Below are 18,380 nucleotides of genomic sequence, written 5' to 3'. Positions count from 1 at the left end.
CTCTAATTCTCTCCTTCTTTCTTTCTCTCTCTCGGAGGACCTGAGCCCTAGGACCATGCCCCAGGACTACCTGACATGATGACTCCTTGCTGTCCCCAGTCCACCTGGCCATGCTGCTGCTCCAGTTTCAACTGACCTGAGCCCTAGGACCATGCCCCAGGACTACCTGACATGATGACTCCTTGCTGTCCCCAGTCCACCTGGCCATGCTGCTGCTCCAGTTTCAACTGTTCTGCCTTACTATTATTCGACCATGCTGGTCATTTATGAACATTTGAACATCTTGGCCATGTTCTGTTATAATCTCCACCCGGCATAGCCAGAAGAGGACGGGCCACCCCACATATGCTCTCTCTAATTCTCTCTTTCTTTCTCTCTCTCGGAGGACCTGAGCCCTAGGACCGTGCCCCAGGACTACCTGACATGATGACTCCTTGCTGTCCCCGTTCCACCTGACTGTGCTGCTGCTCCAGTTTCAACTGTTCTGCCTTGTTATTATTCGACCATGCTGGTCATTTATGAACATTTGAACATCTTGGCCATGTTCTGTTATAATCTCCACCCGGCACAGCCAGAAGAGGACTGGCCACCCCACATAGCCTGGTTCCTCTCTAGGTTTCTTCCTAGGTTTTGGCCTTTCTAGGGAGTTTTTCCTAGCCACCGTGCTTCTACACCTGCATTGCTTGCTGTTTGGGGTTTTAGGCTGGGTTTCTGTACAGCACTTTGAGATATCAGCTGATGTACGAAGGGCTATATAAATACATTTGATTTGATTTGATTTGTTCATATGTATAGAGACTAACGTGTGTTCCAGTGTTCATATGTATAGAGACTAACGCGTGTTCCAGTGTTCATATGTATAGAGACTAACTCGTGGTCCAGTGTTCGTATCTATAGAGACTAACTCGTGGTCCAGTGTTCATATGTATAGTGACTAACTCGTGGTCCAGTGTTCATATGTATAGAGACTAACTCGTGGTCCAGTGGTCATATGTATAGAGACTAACTCGTGTTCCAGTGTTCATATGTAGAGACTAACGCGTGTTCCAGTGTTCATATGTATAGAGACTAACTTGTGTTCCAGTGTTCATATGTATAGAGACTAACTCGTGTTCCAGTGTTCATATGTATAGAGACTAACTCGTGGTCCAGTGGTCATATGTATAGAGACTAACTCGTGTTCCAGTGTTCATATGTAGAGACTAACGCGTGTTCCAGTGTTCATATGTATAGAGACTAACTTGTGTTCCAGTGTTCATATGTATAGAGACTAACTCGTGTTCCAGTGTTCATATGTATAGAGACTAACTCGTGTTCCAGTGTTCATATGTATAGAGACTAACTCGTGTTCCAGTGTTCATATGTATAGAGACTAACTCGTGTTCCAGTGTTCATATGTATAGTGACTACCTCGTGTTCCAGTGTTCATATGTATAGAGACTAACGCGTGTTCCAGTGTTCATATGTATAGAGACTAACTTGTGTTCCAGTGTTCATATGTATAGAGACTAACTCGTGGTCCAGTGTTCATATGTATAGAGACTAACTCGTGGTCCAGTGTTCATATGTATAGAGACTAACTCGTGGTCCAGTGTTCATATGTATAGAGACTAACTTGTGTTCCAGTGTTCATATGTATAGAGACTAACTCGTGGTCCAGTGTTCATATGTATAGAGACTAACTCGTGGTCCAGTGTTCATATGTATAGAGACTAACGCGTGTTCCAGTGTTCATATGTATAGAGACTAACTCGTGTTCCAGTGTTCATATGTATAGAGACTAACTCGTGTTCCAGTGTTCATATGTATAGAGACTAACTCGTGGTCCAGTGTTCATATGTATAGAGACTAACGCATGTTCCAGTGTTCATATGTATAGAGACTAACTCGTGGTCCAGTGTTCATATGTATAGAGACTAACTCGTGTTCCAGTGTTCATATGTATAGAGACTAACTCGTGGTCCAGTGTTCATATGTATAGAGACTAACGCATGTTCCAGTGTTCATATGTATAGAGACTAACGCGTGTTCCAGTGTTCATATGTATAGAGACTAACTCGTGTTCCAGTGTTCATATGTATAGAGACTAACTTGTGTTCCAGTGTTCATATGTATAGAGACTAACTCGTGTTCCAGTGTTCATATGTATAGAGACTAACTCGTGTTCCAGTGTTCATATGTATAGAGACTAACTCGTGGTCCAGTGTTCATATGTATAGAGACTAACGCGTGTTCCAGTGTTCATATGTATAGTGACTACCTTGTGGTCCAGTGTTCATATGTATAGAGACTAACTCGTGGTCCAGTGGTCATATGTATAGAGACTAACGCGTGTTCCAGTGTTCATATGTATAGAGTCTAACTCGTGGTCCAGTGTTCATATGTATAGTGACTAACTCGTGTTCCAGTGTTCATATGTATAGAGACTAACTCGTGTTCCAGTGTTCATATGTATAGTGACTACCTCGTGTTCCAGTGTTCATATGTATAGAGACTAACTCGTGGTCCAGCACCCCTGTGGCAGCCTGGCCTTCAAACTGCTGCTGCTGCAGGATGCTCTCAAAGTCCTCCATCCGCTGCTCAGAGTTCTCCATGTGGGCCGGCAAGTGGCAGTTCAAGAAACAGATGGTGTGACCGAACACAGACATGCGCGCACTCACACCCCCTTTATTACCCTATAACAGGACCGAAGAAATGAGAGGGAGTGAGAGAATAAAGGAAGGGGTAGAGTGAGAGTGAGAGAAAAAGAGAGAAACAGAATAAGGTTGACGATTGGGGACAGGAGCAGAATGGCAAAATTAGTATGATGTAATAAAACATTCAATTTGCAAACCGAAAGAACAAATGGTACAAATAGTAACCGAGCCTATGAGACCAACCCCCAGTGCGGAAACCTATCTGAGGGCAGGAAGTTTGTGGATACATGAATGACCAGTGAATGACATGATCAATATTTAACGTGCAGTGCTCTATGTGAATGAAGGCAGGATGGAGCCGTGTGCTTCCTCCTGCTGCTCATCCTCACCAGCTCTGACCTACAAAAATACAAGAGATGACACAGCAGAGGGAGACCTGCAGAATGTGCTGATGCTTATCTGAGTTCACACAGAGAGGACAATAGAAAGACACAGTGAATTACTACAGCAAAACAGGCAGACAAACAGCCTCTGCAAACTTTGATCAACTGCATGGGCTTTCATTACCCTTAAAGGGTACATCATAGGAAACTGATTACTTTAAGTTCAGATCTCATTTACATATCTACAGAAATTATCTGGGGAGTGTTTAAAGGGATACTTTGGGATTGTGTCAAATGAACTTGCGGATACCATATTTATGTCTCTGCCTACAGTTTGAAGGAAGTTGATAACTAGCATTAGCGCAATGACTGGAAGCCTAGTGTAAATAGCGCACTGCTAGTTAGCATTGATACACGAAACTACCTCAAACTTCCTTCAAACTGAATGCATGTACATACAAATGCTATCCATGAGTTCATCTGACTCCGGGGTAGTAGATAAAGGGTTTTATGGCCAAAATCCTGAAGTATCCCTTTAAAGGTAGACTCAGCAACATGACGTTGCTACAAGCAGCACCGCAGATACTGAGATGAGTGAGATGCAAGACTTCACTTTCACACAGTCACACAGAGAATCTGTGCACATGCACGGGTTCGCTTCACACTGTTCACGGTGTGGAAGCCAGGGCACCAAAACAGAGGAGAAGATGAGCCTCACGCATCAATGCTCTCTTAGTTGTTGCGGCAAATTGACCTGTTTACTTTCTGCATCTATGTCATATCGCTGAGTCTACCTTTAATGCTATGAACCATAAATGCATTCTCTCTTTAAGAATACTAAAGCACCACCTTCTGGACATCAGAGGTATGGAGGCAGACTTCCAGATAAGCTTTGGGTACAGCCTGCTCAAACATAACCCTTCCTGCTAAATAGTGAGAAGTAAGGGAAACAGAGGCCAACAGAAGCAACCCTGGAGGGAAGGTCAACAGAAGCAACCCTGGAGGGAAGGTCAACAGAAGCAACCCTGGAGGGAAGGTCAACAGAAGCAACCCTGGAGGGAAGGTCAACAGAAGCAACCCTGGAGGGAAGGTCAACAGAAGCAACCCTGGAGGGAAGGTCACTTTTCATCCTTAGCACTGCCTTGTTGTCCTTAGACTGATTGGCTGTGGGAAGGCTTTTTAAAGCTAGAAGTTGCTAGATACATTTTTGAACTTTCAGAACCCCAAATATAAGCTTGTTTTACTCCAATGTTTGTAAACAATGTACTGTAAATGTATGGTCAGTGCTTGCATCCATAGCTCTGTCTATAAGTCTGAGAGTGGTAAAATTCCTCCAGGCCCATCCCTCAGCTTCTTACTGAAGAGGTGAGGTGACTGCTTTGTTATTGTTTCAGTGAAAGAAAAAGAAAAGGTATGCACTCACTACTGTAAGTCACTCTAGATAAGAGTGTCTCCTAAATGACAAATGTAAAATGCAATTAAAGATTCTAGCTTTAAGGGTGGGTCAGTTCTGATTGTGCACCTCAGTTCAATAGCGCTGACATTCCCACTTCTATATCTTAACCTAGGGTGTTGCGGCTGTCTTCATTAATGTGGTCTGTCTGATTCTCCCTGAGTTGGTGATTAGGATAAGTCAGTGTAGGACTGGGAATTACCAGAGACCTCACGATACGATATTATCACAATACTTAGGTGCCGATACGATATGTATTGTGATTATCACGATTCTATATGTATTGCGATTTGATGTTCAAAACATATCGCTCACTATATGTCTGCTGCAGAGAGACAAGAGAGAGCATGATACAATTAGTCAAATATCAATATAATATCATCCAAAAATTATATTGCGATATGTAACAAGCCATTTCTTCCCCATCACTATTCATTGTGGACAGTTTTGTGTGGTTCTCTGTAGAATGTAGTCTCAAAAGGCAGGTGTCTTACCCAGTAGCCCCCCAGGCCGGTGCGGGTGGTCTCTGTCTGCACCCCTCGGAGGAAGGGGAGGTGGTAGTACTTAGCGAAGACCAGCAGCAACACCCCCTGCATCCGCTGGGACGTCACCTGAGACAGAGCGAGTGAGAGGGGAAGAAAATGGAGGGAGGGAGACAGAAATGGGAGAGAAGTTGTGAGATAATGAGTCACAATGTAAGGTGATGGGGAGGTAAATTGTCTCCTGCTAAATTTGACAATTAGAAATAAATGAGCCATTATAGACGAGCTGATTGCCTATAAAACAAACTGATATGTGGACATGAGTTGCTTGTATTCACCCATGTTCTTGTAGTCCACCATTCAGTGGGATAATGATTACTGTAATCTCTAGGCAAATTAACTATATCTATATTATATCGGCAAGTTTATATACGCATCCTCTCTGGGCTGTCTGCCTGAAGCCTGCTAACTGAACGACTGGATATAACTGTATGTATGTCTGTCTCTCTACTGTGTACCAGTGATGTCTCTCTCTCATCAGGATTCAGTGGTCCAGCTCTCCCACTGTTTTACATGAGGCAGCGAACCAAAAGGAGGGCATAGCCTCCTCTGTCTAAACAGTAAACCCATGTGAGGGAAAAACATGATGCATGATTTGACAATCCTGCACTGTGTAAGTCGCTCTGGATAAGAGCGTCTGCTAAATGACTTAAATGTAATGTAATGTAATGAATACATGATACAGCAACCACCACAGTAGGCCTGTACTCACAATTATCATATTGAGCCTACCCAGCCTGCAAATGTATTTCACTTGTATTTTATTGGTCTAGATACCAGGTAATACAGTTTGTGATATTTCTATCTACTAATAAAGGGATAAATGCTGTAAACATTTCCTCACCCTAGACCAGAGATTAAAGTAATGCTACTCCCTTCCCCTGTAAATACACTCCAGCCACATCCACATCCATAAGAAGCCTGACCTCGCATCGCTGGGACCTGTGATGCCCTCAAGGCATTAACAGAGGCACACATCTCCACGAGAGAGAAGGCCCCTCTTGCTTGCATACTCACTGGCTATTTGGAGGGCTTGGTTGTGTAATGGGCTCTATTGAACCATAAACGTGACTAGGTTTATGTATTTATGTGTGTGTATGTTTCTGTGTAAGGACATAGTGAATGCGAGCCTGTGTGTTCTGTATGCGTGATTGTATGTAAATGACAGTGTGAATAAGTGTAGATGCGTGTATGTGTCAGTGTGTGTGGGGTTGAAAGACGTGCTGCTAGGTGACCTAAACTGTGACATGCTTAAAACCCTGGCCATCCTACAACCTAAGCTTGATGCTCTCACTCTCACACAAATGATCAATGAATCTACCAGGTACAACCCCAAAGCCGTAAACACGGGTACCCTCATAGATATCATCCTAACCAACTTGCCCTCTAAATTCACCTCTGCTGTTATCGACCAAGATCTCAGCGATCACTGCCTCATTACCTGCATCCGTAATGGGTCAGAGGTCAAATGACCTCCACTCACCACTATCAAACGCTCCCTGAAACCCTTCAGCAAGCAGGCCTTTCTAATCGACCTGGCCCGGGTATCCTGGAAGGATATTGACCTCATCCCGTCAGTAGAGGATGCCTGGTTATTCTTTAAAAATGCCTTCCTCACCATCTTAAATAAGCATGTCTCATTCAAGAAATTTAGAACCAGGAACTGATACAGCCCTTGGTTCTCTCCAGACCTGACTGCCCTTAACCAACACAAAAACATCCTGTGGTGTTTTGCATTAACATCGAACACCTCCCGTGAAATGCAACTTTTCAGGGAATTTAGAAACCAATATACACAGGCAGTTAGAAAAACCAAGGCTAGCTTTTTCAAGCAGAAATTTGCTACCTGCAACACAAACTCAAAAAAGTTCTGGGACATTGTAAAGTCCATGGAGAATAAGAGTGTCTCCCCCCAGCTGCCCACTGCACTGAGGATAGGAAACTCTGTCACCACCGATAAATTCACTATAATTGAAAATTTCAATAAGCAGGTGGTCATGCTTTCCACCTGGCTACACCTACCCTAGTCAACAGCCCTGCACCCCCAACAGCAACTTGCCCAAGCCTCCCCATTTCTTCTGAACCCAAATCCAGATAGCTGATGTTCTGAAAGACCTGCAAAATCTCGACCCCAACAAATCAGCCGGGCTAGACAATCTGGACCCTTTCTTTCTAAAATGATCTGCCGAAATTGTTGCAACCCCTATTACTAGCCTGTTCAACCTCTCTTTCGTGTTGTCTGAGATTCCCAAAGATTGGAAAGCAGCTGCGGTCATCCCCCTCTTCAAAGGGGGGGACACTCTTGACCCAAACTGCTACAGACCTATATCTATCCTACCCTGCCTTTCTATGGTCTTCGAAAGCCAAGTTAACAAACAGATCACCGACCATTTCGAATCCCACCGTACCTTTTCCGCTATGCAATCTGGTTTCAGAGCTGGTCATGGGTGCACCTCAGCCACGCTCAAGGTCCTAAACGATATCTTAACCGCCATCGATAAGAAACAATACTGTGCAGCAGTATTCATTGACCTGGCCAAGGCTTTCGACTCTGTCAATCACCACATGCTCATCGGCAGACTCAACAGCGTTGGATTCTCAAATGATTGCCTCGCATGGTTCACCAACTACTTCTCCGACAGAGTTCAGTGTGTCAAATCTGAGGGCCTGTTGTTCGGGCCTCTGGCAGTCTCTATGGGGGTGCCACAGGGTTAAATTCTTGGGCTTATTCTCTTCTCTATATACATCAATGATGTCAATGTTACAAGAAAAATGCATGCTCTTTAACTGATTGCTGCCTGCACCTGCCCGATCCTCGACTTCGGCGATGTCATTTACAAAATAGCCTCCAACAACCTACTCAACAAATTGGATGCAGTCTATCACAGTGCCATCCGTTTTGTCACCAAAGCCCCATATTCTACCCACCACTGCGACCTGTACGCTCTCGTTGGCTGGCCCTTGCTTCATACTCGTCGCCAAACCCACTGGCTCCAGGTCATCTACAAGACCCTGCTAGGTAAAGTCCCTCCTTATCTCTGCTCGCTGGTCATCATAGCAAAGCCAATTCCTCCTTTGGCCGCCTCTCCTTCCAGTTCTCTGCTGCCATTGACTGGAACTAACTACAAAAATCTCTGAAACTGGAAACACTTATCTCCCTCACTAGCTTTAAGCACCAGCTGTCAGAGCAGCTCACAGATCACTGCACCTGTACATAGCCCATCTATAAATAGCCCAAACAACTACCACTTCCCCTACTGTATTTATTTATTTAGCTCCTTTGCACCCCAGTATTTCTACTTTGCACACTCATCTACTGTCAAATCTAGCATTCCAGTGTTGTAATTGCTATATTGTATTTACTTCACCACCATGGCCTATTTATTGCCTTTACCTCCCTTATCTCACCTCATTTGCTCACATTGTATATAGACTTATTTCTACTGTATTATTGACTGTATGTTTGTTTTACTCCATGTGTAACTCTGTGTTGTTATATGTGTCGAACTGCTTTGCTTTATCTTGGCCAGGTCACAGTTGAAAATGAGAACTTGTTCTCAACTTGCCTACCTGGTTAAATAAATATATATATTTTAAAAAATCTCTAATTACCTTCAGAGAACATTTGGGAATGCTGCTGAGGGCTGCCAAACCACATTTTGGTTTGATAATACAAAATACATTAGGCATAAGAGTGTGTGTGTGTGTATGTGTGTGTGTGTGTGTGTGTGTGTGTGTGTGTGTGTGTGTGTGTGTGTGTGTGTGTGTGTGTGTGTGTGTGTGTGTGTGTGTGTGTGTGTGTGTGTGTGTGTGTGTGTGTGTGTATGTGTGTGTGTGTGTGTGTATGTGTGTGTGTGTGTGCAATTCATCTTTCACAAGCGTTTTCTTTACTTAAACCATGACATTGTTTCCTGTGATTCGTCTCTAAAATACAACATTTTTGATTGGTTGATATGTCCACCAAAATAACAATAGATGTAGCCTGGGTCTGTTTCTGCTCTCTTGCCAAATCCTTATAGAATTGTCATGCCAAACAAAATGACAGCAACGGGTTTGGCAAGAGCACAAACAGATCTGGGACCAGCCTACAATAGCTTCAACGTATTTGTCTGTAGGGTGGATGGTTTGGCAAACTCTCTTCTTATAGGTCTAATCACCAGCCAAGTCTGACAGTGGGCTGTGAGAGTGGAGGAGAGCGGACAGAAGGGAGGGGATATTACTGACAGTGACCTTAGGGAGAGAAAAGAGGGGGTGTTGGGTTACAGGTCATTCTTGGAGACCTTATGTCTGTACAACATTCCATGACTAGACAGACGACTACAGTAATACTGTTATGGTTGAGGTTCAGTGGTAACACATAGAGTACAGATACTAACAACCACTCAGACATACAATCCTAACAAATACCCATGCATGCATGTGAACACATATGCACATAAAAAGCTCTCATGAGCAACATTATAAGAGTGATTTGTAGTCAAGCAGGGCATGAGATGAAGGCCAGGGGACAGAATCAGTCTCACTGTCACAGAGCCATCAACACAGAGCGACCCTTACAGTCCAGAAATAAACCAGCACCCTGAGAGACCTTTCATCTAGCTTTCTGTTGTCTCTCTGCAGCTGATTCATCCTCTCTACCTACCTCTCCAACAGTGTGGAATAATGTGTTAGACACTGACAGGCCAAGAAACACCAACCACACTGCACCAGCTGTGGCAGGACCCCCTCCTCTCCCTTACTCTGTCTTTCTGTCTTTCTCTCTTAAACACACACACACACACACACACACACACACACACACACACACACACACACACACACACACACACACACACACACAAGCACGTTTGAATAGATGGAGCGTAAATAAGCACATTGGAAATGGATCAAACATTTTCTGTAACCAATAGTGCTGCAGCAAGTCACAGAGCTGAGAGAGACAGAGAGAGAGAGAGACAGAGAAAGAGAGGCAGAGAGAGAGAGACAGAGAGACAGAGAGAGAGAGACAGAGAGACAGAGAGAGAGACGGAGAGAGAGACAGAGAAAGAGAGACAGAGAGAGAGAGAGAGAGAGAGAGAGAGAGAGAGACTTTTGACTTTTGGTCTTGCTTTATTGAAACATTCTTAATTCATTTAAAACTCACCCCCCACTCCTAAAATAAATAAAAATAAAAAAATAAATAAAAATACACAAAACCATCTCCTACAACCGTATATCCAAAACATCTTCCCCAGCAATACAGACAGCCCCCCCAACACACCATATCTCCTCAAACATCTCCACACATTTGATCATTTTATAGAACTCAAACTCAACCCTAAGGCGCGCAGAGACCATCCCATGAAACAGTAGTAAAGGGTCTGTTATCCCCCCACCTTTGACCCTGTTCCTCCTTGTTAGCCAAATAGCTAACTTTGCCTGAGCAAACAGAAAATTCAACAAAACACATTTTTCTTTCTCCTTACTCGAATACCTGTATCCCATTATAAACATCCCAACAGCAAAACCACCCCCAACCTGTCACACAGACATTCCAACAGAGACATTAATGGCATTAACCTGGTGCACACAGAAAACACATGAATTACAGTTTCTTTCATTTGACAGAAAGGACACCCTGCCCAATTCCCGGATCAACCCGTGCCAACCAGCTGTTAGTGGCCAGGGCTCCATGAAGAACCCTCCACTGGAGGTCCCTGACCTCTTTGGTACTGGGGGTTTGTAGAGCGCCCTCCATCTAAAACCCACCATACTCTCCGCCCCACATACCCCCTGCCACTGATGTGCCTTCACTCCTGTTAGGCTTCTAATGCTCCTCACCTTAACGCAGAGGTTGTAGAGGGCTTTACCTCCCACCCCCTCAAACTCCCCCAGGCTCGGAGTGTTAAAATCTAACAAGTCCTCCAGACCCCCTTGCCAGTCTCCAGTCTCTGCCGTCACCTGCAGTGGCGGGAACATTGGTGGCCCCTCTCCCTTTGGCCTCTCAAACACCCCCCTTACCGGCTCAGACAGTGCCTCCTGAACCTCCTCCAGGAATCTCTCCAGCAGCCTAAGAGACGTTATTCCTGTTTGTTGCGCCAAGACCTCCGGGGTTTTCCACCCCTCCTCTCCCAGCAGTCTCAGGTCACCCAGCCTTTGTAAACCCCCTGCCATCAGTTGCCTCTGCAGGGTGGCCGACTGAACCGATCTCAAAGGGATGGCTGGGTTGTGGAAGATGGGCTCCTCCCCACCCACTGCCCAGGCTCCACACCCCCTTCTCGTGTGGGCCTTAGCAGCTGCCAGGCCCTCAGCACCGCAGAGTAAAACTCTGAGAGACCTGCTGTACTCAGCCTCTCCAGCTTCATGAGGAACAGCTGCCGGTCCAACCCTAATCCGCCAGCTCTCCTCAGCAGCGCGCATGCTGGTTCCCTCCAGCCAACATCAGTGTGGTACAGCAGTCTCTGCACCGCCTTTAGTCTGAAAGCAGCCATCCTGCTCTCCAGTTCCACCAGGCCCTGTCCTCCTTCGTGGACGGTCATGTACAAAACTGCTGCCTTCAGCCAGTGATGTCCCGACCAAAAAAATCCACCAGCTTGCGTTGCAGGTCTGCAAGCAGACCGGCGGGGGTTGAGGACAGCCAGTTTATGCCACAAGGAAGATGCCACCAGGTTGTTGATTATCAGCACCCTCCCTCTATATGACACTTGGGACAGGAGCCACCTCCACCTGGCCAGTCTTGACACCACTGCCTGTGTCAGCCCCTCCCAGTTCTTGCTGACCCACCTCTCCGAGCCCAGGTACACCCCCAACACTTTAAGCCCTTCACAACCCCACTGCAAACCCCTGGAAGCAGAGGAGGAGCCCTATCCCCCATGCCCCACATAACAGAGCTTTGCTCTTTCCCCAGTTACCTTAGCTGATGAAGCTCCCTCATACACCTTCAGACTGGTCTCTAGTTCCTGCATATCTTGCCCATCCCTGACCATCACAGAAACATCATCTGCATATGCTGAGACTGCAATTCCTGTCACCACATCCATGCCTGTCCAGCACACTCCCCGCAGTCTCCTGCGTAGCAGTCCTAAAAAAGGCTCAATGGCTAGTGTGTACAGCTGCCCAGATAGAGGGCATCCTTGTCTAATGCCCCGTCTCACCCAGACTGGCCTACTGAGCCCCCTCCCACCTTAACCATACATGACGCCCCAGCATACAACAGCTTCACACAGGTCACAAAACTCTTCCCAAACCCAAACACAGACATCACATTAAACAGATACTCATGATCCACTCTATCAAAAGCCTTCTCTTGATCTAAAGAGACCAGTCCAAAGTTCACATTAGAACCTCTCGACAAGTCCAACATGTCCCTAATCAAGAACAAGTTGTCCGTGATTGAGCGTCCCGGTACACAATATGTCTGGTCCTTGTGTATTATAGAGTCCAGATGGGACTTCAGTCTGTTAGAGAGGACCTTGGCAAAAATCTTGTAGTCCGCACAGAGTAACGCCACAGGCCTCCAGTTCTTAAGTTCACACAAGTCCCCTTTTTGGGCAGGAGAGTCAGAGCCGCCCGACGGCAGCTCATCGGCAACTCTCCTACCCCTAGGCATTCTCGCAACACGCAAAAGAAATCCTGTCCAATTGTTCCCCAGAATTTTTGTAAAATTCCACTGGAAGTCCATCAACCCCGGGTGCACGACCGGGGGACATCTGAGTTACTGCCTCTGCCAGTTCATGTGACAACAGAGGAATGTCCATTTCATCCCTCTGTGCCCGAGAGAGCTTAGGGAGTCCTGCGAACAAGACCTGAGCACACATAGGATCACACATTTCTGCCCTATACAATTCAGTATAAAACTCCACAGTCCGCTCCCGCATCTCCCCCACCACAGAGGTCACCCGCCCATCAGACAGCCGTAGACAATGCATACCCTTGGCTTCACTGCTCTGTCTTTCCAAACCAAAGAAGAAGGAGCTGGGAGCATCCATCTCCTTGAGCATGGAGAACCTAGCTCTTACAAGTGCTCCCTTTGCTTTAACCTGGAAAAAAACTGCCCAGGTCCCTACGTAAATTCGGCTAAGTTAGCCTGGAGGCCTACATTGCCTTGCCCCACCATCTCTACCTCCATCTCACTAATACACCGCTCTAGTTCCCCCAACACTCTCCTTGCCTCTGAGGATGAGAGAGCTGTGTACTGTTGACAGAAAAGCCGAATTTGCACTTTCCCACATCCCACCACTGACTCAGAGACTCATACTCCTCTCTTCGCTGCCCCCATCTTTCCCAAAAAGTCTGGAAACCTGAGCAAAAAGTGGCATCTTGTAAGAGCTTTACATTGAACTTCCAATAAGATGCCTGCCGGGGCCCTGGTGAAATAGACAGCCGAGCCATGGTTATGTGGTGATCCGAAAACCCCACTGGGAGAATGGTAGCACTCAGAAGCCTATTGCTCTGATTCCTGGACATGTAAAAACGATCAAGTCGAGCTGCACTCACCCTAGCCCCAAAAACCTTCACCCACGTATACTGTCTTGTGTTTGGATGTTTAGTTCTCCAAACATCCACTAGGTCAAACTGATTAAAGATGTCCCTTAACACTCCCACTGACACTGAATGAGGCTCTTCCCCATTTCTGTCTTTTGTAAAATCCATTGTACAGTTCCAGTCACCTCCGATCACCAGCGTCTCCTCAGGCGCTACTTGTGAGAGTTCCTGTCTAAGACTCCCAAATAGAACCCCTCTTTCTCTCCCTGTGTTAGGCGCATACACATTTATAAAGACAAAACACATGTTGTTAATTTCTGCTTTAACAACAAGCAACCTACCCCTACACACCTCCTTTGAGGAGCAAATTTTACAGCCAGACCCGGTGCAAAAAGGACTGCCACCCCTGCACTAAGATTTGTCCCATGGCTCAACACACTTGCCCCTTTCCACCAGAGCCCCCAATCAACTTCATTCACCACATCACTATCGTCTCCTGCAGAAACAACACCTGTACTTGTTTATGTTTTACATATTCACTCAACACACTCCTCTTTCCCGCATCTCTGGCGCCATTTATATTGAGCGAGCCTACCCGAAGAGTCTCCATAAGAAGTGGGAGAAAAGCCAGCAGAGAAATAGACCAATAGCAAAGCTCAAAAAGCCCCAGTGTCAGTAAGAAATTAAACATTTAAACAGTGTCTGAAGGTAAACCTTTACGCACTGTTGTGACCCACTTCCTCAACCTAAACCGTTTCTTGGGTGAGAGGACACCATGCCCCTCATTTCTCATAGCATGTTGTACTGATCTTACAAACTTTCTAGGATCAGGAAAAAAGCCTCAAGATTAACTTTTTTCCCCTTAGTCTCATTCAGGAACCTTGTCAGTTCTCTCAACGTGTACTTAGACCCCTCTGGTTGACTGGCTGTCAGCTCCGGGCCAATTGAAGAGGAGTCTGAAAAAAAATACCTCCTCATCCTCTTCCTCAGACTCACTTTCCTCCTCTTCTCTATCTCCCACCCTGACCACCTGCCCTTTCTCTCTGGTTAGGGCCTCACCCACAGCAACAGGCAACATTTCCATGGTGCCTTTGTCCACACCCTTTTCTTTTTCCTCTTGACACCCTCCTCCTCCTCCCCTAATCTCTTACACTTCCCCACTATACTCTCCTCATCCACTAGAATAACCTGACTAGACGCAGTATCATCTGCACCACCCTCCATAGCATGACTAGGGCCAGCCTCAGCTACAACACCCTCCATAGCATGACTAGGGCCAGCCTCAGCTACAACACCCTCCATAGCATGACTAGGGCCAGCCTCAGCTATACCACCCTCCATAGCATGACTAGGGCCAGCCTCAGCTACAACACCCTCCATAGCATGACTAGGGCCAGCCTCAGCTATACCACCCTCCATAGCATGTCTAGGCCCAGCCTCAGCTACCCCACCATCTCTAGCCTGACTAGACCCAGCCTCAGCTACCCCACCATCTCTAGCCTGACTAGACCCAGCCTCATCTACACCACCATCTCTAGACTGACTAGGCCCAGCCTCTGCTGTCTGCATCTCCTTACCCCTGCATTTTCACCTCGATTTCCCCCTTGCGCTCGTACCCTCCCCTTGTCTATGGCCTTTATGTGGGCACGCAAAGCTCTTGTGCCCCAAATCCCCACATTCAAAACACCGTAGACTATCTGTGCTGGCAAAACCTGCATAGAGCCCTTCCCCATGCCTCACTTTAAAATGCACATTTAGCTGTTGCTCATTATTGTTCAGAAACATAAACACTTGCCTCCTGAATGAAACAACGTGCTTAACGGCATCTGCCTGAAAACCTGCTGACAGTACACGGAAACCGCTAGCAAACTTACCAAAACGACTCAGCTCTTTCCTAATTTGATCATCCGTAATAAACGGAGGCAAATTTGCCACTACAACTCTTGTTGAAGGGGTAGAGAGAGGTGAAATTGACACCAACACATCCCTTACAAATATTCCGCTAGCAATTAGCCTACCGACCAAATTAGCTCTTTTCATGAACACAACCACCGCCTTGTTCATTCTAGAAGCAGAATGTATAAACTCAGCTCCTACCTGTTCACCGACCGCGAGCAGAACCTCCTCCACCTTAACTCCGTTCTCAGGAACACACCTGAAACCATGCTGAATCGACAGCGTCTCTTGCGCACTAGGCTGAGAAGCCATTGCGCACACTATACCTTGCAACCCCCCGGAATGTTACTCTGTCCTCTTCCACCCTAACTTTGAAAAAAGAAACTTTGGATACCGCTAAAAACAAATATTGCATTAACCCTCCACCATAGAAAATAACATGTAAAGAAAAGAATAGAATCAAGAAAGTTAGTTAGGATAGAGCTTTCCACACCAAACACTCAAACTCCAAAAACACCCAGCATGCACCGAGAGAGAGAGAGAGAGAGAGAGAGAGAGAGAGAGAGAGAGAGAGAGAGAGAGAGAGAGAGAGAGAGAGAGAGAGAGAGAGAGAGAGACAGAGAGAGAGAGAGAGAGAGAGAGAGAGAGAGAGAGAGAGAGAGTAATGAGCCCATCCGCTCCACTATGCCCTCACATATTATACACTAGAGACTAGAGACTGGCTCTCACTGCACTTACATTTCAAAACACAAATGTTTTCACAAATGTACATAACATGAGCTCTATTTGTTTGCTCTGCATTATTTCTCTTTTTGTGTTTGCACCAGTGTGTGGGTGTCTCTGTGTCATTGTCAACCCTTTACTGACCAGTATGTATCCGAAGGGGCTGAGTCTCTCCATGCAGGCGTCACTCCATTGGTCTGTGAAGAGAACGTCTTTCAGCCTTTTGTTGATCATTGAGTTGACTTCCTGTAGCCTGAGAGAGCAGCAGTAACACACAGTCAAAAGAGAGGGGAGGAGGAAGAGAGAGAGAGAGAGAGAGAGAGAGAGAGAGAGAGAGAGAGAGAGAGAGAGAGAGAGAGAGAGAGAGAGAGAGAGAGAGAAGAGAGAGAAGAGAGAGAGATAAAGGAAAGAAGAGAGAGAGAGAGAGAGAGAGAGAGAGAGAGAGAGAGAGAGAGAGAGAGAGAGAGAGAGAGAGAGAGAGAGAGAGAGAGAGAGAGTAAAGGAGGGGGCAATAGTTCATACTCATATTTATGCCTTCCTACACTTTACACCTCAGTGGGAAAGGACTGTAACAAGGAAATGGATGGACAATAAAACATGTGTAGGGGGAAATATAAAGACAGCTAAATAGATGGATCAATGTTGTTTAACAGTAAAGCTAACCACTCAACCTAGGGGACTGTCTATGGAAGGCGGATAGATATAAGGGACAGGAGAGGTCTTCTGGAATACTTGGCGATGAGAAGATGGTTGGCTGACTGCCACTAGGGAAAAGCTCACCCAATTATATACATGTCTGTGTTTCCATCTCCAATGTGCAACCCCAGCAGAGCAGTGATGTCATCTGGCGGCACGGCACCGCCCACATTCCATGTGACTAGGTGCACCCTATCAGAAAGAAGGAACCCAGAATCTCACAATCACATACAGTATACAATTAATAGAAGCTTGGTTCAATCCATAACAAAATAATTGGGCAACAGATTCTTAATGATCCGCAGACCATTTAATTACAAAGAATTTGTCAGGACATGGGAGGGCACATCCTTACTCTGTTGCCATGTAATGATGCGTCTATATCTGATACACTTCGATTGATTCTCTGAGTATGCACTCTCTCCATTAGCTTAATTAGCTTCATAAATTAGAGAGGTTATCAGAGAGCTCTGACAAAGCCTTGGGGACACTGGGTATGTGTTGTGAGTATAGATAATAACACAGAGCGGGAAGTGGAAATATCTCAAACTGCTGACTGTTACAGCTTCTCAATTTGGGAGTTTCAGTGGCAAAGACACATTGTCTTGAGTTGAGCTTGAGCTGTACTCTGGTAGATGTGGTTTAACAGTTTCCTGCCACTGTGATAAAAGGAAATTACTCCCCAGTAAAAATGTAGTTGGTCACATGCCACTTCAACCTGTACTATGGTGCTTGGGGCCATATATTGACAAATGATTGTGTCCCCACCACAGCACTGAAGGTTTGAAGCATGCTCTTAAAAAGTGTTTCCTGTTCATGTTCAAAACAACTGTTATGCTGTAGTGAAAGCTGGATCTGATAGAAAACGCACAGAGCCAGGAGCTCACCTGAAGTCTTCCACCACCTGAGACGGTGTGTCCGCGGTGCCCACCACAGAGAAGGCCCTCTGGGCATGAGGGTTGAGATGGGGAGGTATAGACCTGGAGGACGGTGGCTGGGGAACTGAGACTGCCCTCATTGAGATGGGGCTCCTGGCCCCTGGAGGGTGGCCTGGGACTTTAGGGCCAGCCTTCAGAGTGGTTTCAGTGGCCCCTCCATGCCCCCCATGGGGCTTGGCTGCTTCAGGCTGCAGGGGCTTAGGATGGCTGGCCCCAGCTGGAGCATCATGAGTGGTGGATCGGTCCTGGTTGGCCCCTGGAGGGTCAGGTTTGGGATCACATACGTCCACAGAGCCCTCTATTCTGGGGGTCCTCTGAGGCCGTCGAGGCCGCACTGGGACTGACAGTTGAGGAGCAGGAGCAGAGGCAGAAGGGTCGGAGGCTGGGGCTTCTGTGCCTGGAACTACTGCTGGAGTGGGGGTTAAAACCTCTGCTCGTCCAGATGGGTTCTCAGGCTGTGGCTGGCTTTGGCTCTGATTGTCTGGATCCATCTCCCACAAACTCACTGAAAAACGATAGCAGGAGAAAATCGTGATCACCATATTCCATCAAAGTGTCCCAGGCAGTATAGACAGATGTTCAGATGTTTAGCAATGGAAGACCAAAGTTTTACATGTCTGGTGATGGTGGGGAGGGTTATTTATTATGTG

General features: G+C 46.3%; 1 protein-coding gene across 4 annotated transcripts in view; it reads right to left on the bottom strand.

The window, feature by feature from the left end:
• The window catches only part of LOC118358376 (inositol polyphosphate 5-phosphatase K-like), a 46,929-nt gene that overhangs the window by 8,381 nt on the left and 20,168 nt on the right, over positions 1-18,380 (bottom strand). For all 4 annotated transcript variants that reach the window (XR_008078909.1, XR_008078911.1, XR_008078910.1 and 1 more), the window contains exons 2-6: positions 17,680-18,235; positions 16,877-16,984; positions 16,241-16,349; positions 4,967-5,083; positions 2,500-2,675 (exon numbers count right to left, since the gene is read on the bottom strand). Coding sequence is in view for 1 of the 4 variants with exons in the window: in XM_035736142.2 (XP_035592035.2) it covers positions 2,500-2,675; positions 4,967-5,083; positions 16,241-16,349; positions 16,877-16,984; positions 17,680-18,235 (1,066 nt within the window). In the remaining 3 variants the exon portion in view is untranslated. The remainder of the gene's footprint in view (positions 1-2,499; positions 2,676-4,966; positions 5,084-16,240; positions 16,350-16,876; positions 16,985-17,679; positions 18,236-18,380) is intronic.

This window comes from Oncorhynchus keta, chromosome 25 (assembly GCF_023373465.1).
Source record: "Oncorhynchus keta strain PuntledgeMale-10-30-2019 chromosome 25, Oket_V2, whole genome shotgun sequence".
In the NCBI taxonomy this organism is placed as follows: domain Eukaryota; kingdom Metazoa; phylum Chordata; class Actinopteri; order Salmoniformes; family Salmonidae; genus Oncorhynchus; species Oncorhynchus keta.
Note: the sequence above shows the minus strand (reverse complement) of the source record. Positions and strands in the feature narration are given on the sequence as shown.